The 5,779-nt window shown below is 41.4% G+C and overlaps 2 protein-coding genes across 2 annotated transcripts; one reads left to right on the top strand and one right to left on the bottom strand.

Moving 5' to 3' along the window:
- Positions 1-48: 48 nt before the first annotated feature.
- Positions 49-1,931, top strand: AK88_03044 (uncharacterized protein; the record flags this gene model as incomplete). Its single annotated transcript, XM_012480667.1, has 9 exons — positions 49-118; positions 259-297; positions 452-504; positions 660-737; positions 910-972; positions 1,086-1,124; positions 1,295-1,353; positions 1,504-1,606; positions 1,722-1,931. The coding sequence occupies 9 exons, from the start codon at positions 49-51 to the stop codon at positions 1,929-1,931; spliced, it is 714 nt and encodes a 237-aa protein (XP_012336090.1).
- A 1,023-nt stretch (positions 1,932-2,954) lies between these two features.
- Positions 2,955-5,156, bottom strand: AK88_03043 (uncharacterized protein; the record flags this gene model as incomplete). Its single annotated transcript, XM_012480666.1, has 1 exon — positions 2,955-5,156. The coding sequence occupies one exon, from the start codon at positions 5,154-5,156 to the stop codon at positions 2,955-2,957; it is 2,202 nt and encodes a 733-aa protein (XP_012336089.1).
- Between the last annotated feature and the right edge of the window lie 623 nt (positions 5,157-5,779).

Here is a 5,779-nt window from a genome sequence, read left to right as displayed (position 1 = left end):
TTTTTTTTTTTTACCTTTTTGCCTGCACATGCTGGAAATGCGGCCTAAATGTGTTTTTCCCGCACCTGCTGTTTGCAGAAAGCGCAAGAGGAGAAGGTAGCCAGCGGAACCAAGAAAAGTAATACAAAAAAAAAAAAAATAATAAAATAACAACATAATAACGTAGGTACACGCACAACAAAAAGGTGACGGGGCTCACTTTTATTTTTATTTTATATTTATTTATTTGTTTTTTTTGCGTCCCGTTTTATCCCTTAGGAGGAAATGAAAAGAAGAGCAAGTTATTCTGTCCAATGGGTGTGTGCACTTCATAAGAGATTAAGCCAGTGTCTCACTGCTAGCGCATTTACGCATAAGAGTTGCCCACTAGTGCATGAAGACACATACACACAAATATATATATATATATAAAATAATTTTCTCGAAATGGTTCTCCTTCCCCCAACTCCAGACTGCGTCAGAGAGAAGTGCCACAACCAGCTCAGTCATCCAACTCAGTGCTACGTAAGTGGATGAGGAGTAGACAAGCCACGCACCGCCAAGTGCAAATATTCAATGTTGATTTTGCTTGTGCAAAAGTGACACACACTCCCTTGTGGGCCAATGTCATTCAGAATGGAAATAAATTTACTCCCCCCTTTTCCTTCCACTCGTTGCAGAAATTAGAGCAGAGGGGAAGTCAAATTCAAAAAATCTGCGAGCCGTTTGTGGACCTGCACAGAGGCACATGTCCAAGTGTTAGTAAAGAACATCCATTGGGGAGGGGTTATATCATCCCCTTCCCCTCATACTTTCCTTTTGTAAAGCATTGGATGATTCACTGGCGTTGTTTTATATAGTGTTTGGTATGTATATGCATACATATGTATATTTTTCCTCCCTTTGCGTTGCCTCTCACCCATCCTGCAGGACTTCCACCATTGTGCCATAGCTGAGCCGGAGAGGAACAAAAAATATTCTATCTTTGCCTCGGTACTTGCCGTTGAAGTGAAATGACCCCTATTGAGAGTGGTTATTTTCACATGGGCCAATTCCTCCCCCTATGTACATGCACACACGCGCAACTATGCTCGTCACTTTTTCAGGGCGGACGCGGACAAACACCTCAGTTCATCACCATTCGGGTTGGAACAAGAAAAAAAAAAAAAATCTTTATTACGAATAGGGTGCAACGATTGGGGGTCTATTCTGTGTTCCTACCTGCGCAAAGATTGGAGTCAGGAGAGACACATGCGAAAACATCACCCGTTGCGACATTCCCCGCCTTTCCTCCGCCCCCCCCCCCCTTTCATAGGGATACAACTTGCACGAATGTCTGCAGCTGCTCGTTGTGAATAAGGGATCCACGTGCTCGTAATATTCAAAAATAATTTTTTTGGAGAGTCCACTCGAGTGTCACTCGCTGGGTGCTTGCTCCCCTCCTCGCTCTGCCCAACAGTATAACCATCGCATGACTGCTAGTTCACCGGATTGTATTATTTCTCGCTTCCCCCCTACACGCAGCCCAAGCACCATCGAAAAAAACATTTTGGAATCCGAAGGCATACTGCTGGAGCCTGTCTTCACGAAATTGCTTCACAACGAGATCCTCCTGGAGAACATCAAGGTATGGGAGGCGCGATCGGTGTAGAATATCTGTGGCAAGAAGGAGAGAGGACCACACACTGTGTTGAATGGATACACAAAATGGCATGCAGCAAATCCCCTCACACCGTCTGCAGATTAATAACCCTGGGGAGTACAACATCTGCTTGGCGCAGTTCTACCACCAGCCGGACGCGGAAGATCTACTCACTGAGAACGCTTCCAACAGGAGCAGCAAGCCGAGCAAGCCTGGCAGGACAAATAAGGCGCAGAAGAACGACATACAAATTTTGGGCATCGATACCATAGGCACCTTATACGTGCTGCCGCTCCCCTCAGGGAAGTAGTGGCTTGGTTAGTGCAGCACCTGTGCCACGTGTCTGCACAAAAATTTGCGCGCCATATTGCTCGCTCCCGGCGGATAAAAAAAAAAAAAAAAAAAAAATTAACCTCGAACTGACGTTTTTTTTTTTTTTGTTTTTTAGTCTTTAAAAACGTAATTATGAAAAGGCTATTAAAAGTAAACAGCAGATTAATCGTAGGTACTCACGATGTAGCCACGCAAAATGTTACAGGCTGTATTGTACGATGAAGTTTTGTACACAAAAAAAAAAAAGAGAAAAATTAAAGGGGGATTATTCTCCATGGGAAGTTCTCCCATGTGTGGATTTTCCTTCTTCACTGCGGGTGCTGTACTCCACTGTGGTGGCACAAAATAAACGTACGCAAAGAACACGTGGAGAGATTAAAGCTACGAAACGAACGAGACGGGGCGCAAAAAAAACAAAGCCCACCCCCCTGCCCCCTCTGCACAAGCACTGCCGCACGTGCGTACATGTAAACCTGCTCATATGTGCGAACGCGGGCGGACTATAACATCACAATGAGGGAAAAGGGTGTTTAAAAAATATTCATGCGATTGGCCGGCCTACGGTTAGACGGCGGCGCGAATGAAGGAAAATACATATATATACATATATCAGAACTGAAGGATGGCAAAACGGCAGAGAACGTTGTACAAATATCGTACAAACGGAATTGTAACACCACCGCATGACCACACGTGTGGGAGGCGAGACACTGTGTGTCTTTTCAAGCCCTGCTATACTAATTGCTGATGTCCTTTTCTTCCCCACTCATTTGGAGAGAGGTCCTCTACTGGTATGCACACGCGCACACACACACACACAAAGGTGGTATATACTTGTTGATGTACCCATTATACAAGTTCTGCGCATAGTGTGTGTGTGTGTGGGGAGCATTATTCTGTTTTATTTGTTACGCGAGGATCACTTGTAAAATTTTTTTTTTTTTTTTTTTTTTTTTTGCGCTCTACGAAGGACACAAATGGCTTCATATATATTGTGAAACTATTTATTCTTGAGTTTCATTTTATCCTTATAACCCTTCCTGATTTTATCAATGAAGGATTGAAAGTCCTTATAGACGTAGAAGTTTCGGACCTTCAGAGTAGGGGTGAGGTAGTTGCTGGTGTCCCACACTTTACCAGTGAGATAAATATCATTTATAATGTTGTAGCGATTTAAATTGGTCGTTTTGTACATGCCGAGCATTTTTTCCCTGACGTATTTGAGATACACCTCCTTATTAAGTTTTTCATCGTTCAAATTTTTTAAGAACTCCTCAATGGTTATTCCTTGTTCTTTTAAGACCCCATCTCTCTCGAGAAATTTTGCGAATAAGCTCTTGTCTAGGTTGAGAATGGCGAGTGGTCCATCCATGGAGTCATCACCATACACTACACAATGATTAACAAATTCTATGTCTGAGTATAAATTGTTAAGCATTTCTGTCTCGATGTATTCTCCTTGTGATAATTTTACTAACCCCTTAGATCTGTCCAAGAAGGTAATAGACCCATCTTTATTTATTTGTACGACATCTCCTGTTTTGTAAAAACCATCCTTTGTAAATGCATTTTTTGTTTGTTCTGGCTTAAGGAAGTATCCACTGAATAATTGTGGTCCCTTTAGGAGTAGTTCTCCTCTTGGTGGTTTGGCCTTAGCGTTATACTTTTCCCATGTTTGTACTTTATATTGTACATGCGGAGACACAGGTCCTCCAATATTACCTGTGGACGTATCCCTGACATGTTGAACTATGACGGGTCCAGTTGTTTCAGTCAAACCATATGCTTGGTAAAAATTAATATTTAATAAAACACTTAGATCTCTTTCAACTTTAGGAGATATTTTTCCACCTGCACTTAAAAATACATCCGCTGTGGGGTTAATTGTGTCTCTTATTTTTTGTGACACGTGAGTTAAGTCTTCGAGAAATTTTGAAAATGCCCCAGAATTATTTGCCCTACGCATAGCTATTATTCTTTGCACCATAAATCTTTTAAATGGAGGTAACTTTGCAATTTCATTTATGATGCTTGTGTATATTCTGTTGAATACTTTGGGCACCCCCACAACGATGTTAGTACCTGACTGAGACAGGTCTTTTGAAAAAAGGGTTATGTCTTTGCTCCATACTCTTATGTGTATGCCTCGATAAAAACTTAAGTATGCTATGGCTCGTTCATATATGTGCGAAAGGGGTAAATAGGAAAAATGGTGTTTTGGCTGGAACGTTGCGAAAATGCTTAATTTGCTAACTGGTACCACAGTGTAGTACAGGGCTCTATTACTTAACATGACTCCCTTTGGTTTTCCTGAAGTGCCTGAAGTATACACAATGGTAGATATATGTTCCGGATCAGATTTTTTTGCTACATTGTATTTGGTCACCTTATCCTTTGTTAAGTCATTTATCTCACACATACTCATTTGTAATTCTTCTGCTTTCGCTTTCAATTTTTTAAACAAATCTAAATTCTCCTTTTCCAACTTTTCCGATTTTTCTCGTTTCTCCTTCTGTTCTTGCGTTTCTGTGGGAGCCCCTGGGCGGTTCGCTCGCTTTCCTTTATTTGTGTTATGATTTAAATTATCCAATATGATTAATTTTTTTAAATGGGGTAATTTATCCTTCCTCTCAAGCAAAGACTCCACCAAGTTCAGGTCTATACATAGCCACTCCAGTTTGCTCTCGTTCAATATTTCGCACACTTCATCAATGCTAAACTTGGAGTGCATCACTAGGGATGTGACTCCACTAACCATGGAGGCTAAGTCAGCCACTAACCAATTAGCAGAATTGGATCCATAAATTCCTAACAGTTTGAATTGCCCTTTGTTGCATGCTTCTTCATACTTTTTCATCGGTACTCCTCCATCCAGGGTGTTAAGGTGATGACTTAAACTTAGAGCCTGCTGGAATAATTGTCCGTAGGTAGTTTCTCTTTTTACTTCAGAATCTTCTAGCTCTGTGATGGCAACCTCGTTTTCCATCGCCTTGGCCTTCTCATAGAACAACGGGAATACGTGGGTGTACTTGTGCGAATTTGCGTCCTGGCGCTCATCGCGACCTACGTACTCATCCGACTCTTCCACCTTGGTCGACTTGGTCGCCACATTAGAGTAACCGAGACCCTTCAGGTTCTGGGCGCAGTAGGTCGCCACGTGGATGAGGTACGCGGCGGTGAACAACAGGCTATACGCGAGCATTTTGGACCGACAGGAGAAGTTTTTTTTTTTTTTTTATGCTATGTGTGTGCCGTGTGTATGTGTGTGTGGGGGGAGTGCCCCACTTAGGTTCGTTACATATATCTGTGCAGGTGGAGCGCGTGTGCGTCTTTACAGAACGCTAGTTTGAGCAGCTGCCTTAGGCAACACGTCTTTGCGTTGTGCCTTGCTTCGCTCGGCCTTAATTCGCCCTGCCTTACTTTGGCCCTTTTGCATTCCATCAAACACTTCCTACGCGTAGTGTCCTGTAAACGCGAATTATAAAATCAGGGACTATAGATACAAAGAGAGAAAAAAAAAAAAAAAAAAAAAACGTGCAATGTTGAGCGTTCTGGTGAGTATCTACGCACACACGTATGTGCAAGCACATGCGTGGAGGTTATGTTATATGCTGCTTCAACAATTTTTTTTTTTTTTTTATTTTTAAAAAAAAAAAAAAAAAGAAAAATTGAGTTCATTGAATGACCTCGAAAGAAACAAAAAAGGTATCCTTTCCTGCTGTATTTTTTTTTTTTTTGTTTTTTGCAGCTTTGCTTCTTTTATTCAATATGTGAGTCATTTTTTTTTTTTTTTTTTTTTTTTTTTTTTTTTTTTTTTTTTTTTTT

Source organism: Plasmodium fragile (assembly GCF_000956335.1).
Source record: "Plasmodium fragile strain nilgiri unplaced genomic scaffold supercont1.32, whole genome shotgun sequence".
Taxonomy (NCBI): Eukaryota; Apicomplexa; class Aconoidasida; order Haemosporida; family Plasmodiidae; genus Plasmodium; species Plasmodium fragile.
Note: the sequence above shows the minus strand (reverse complement) of the source record. Positions and strands in the feature narration are given on the sequence as shown.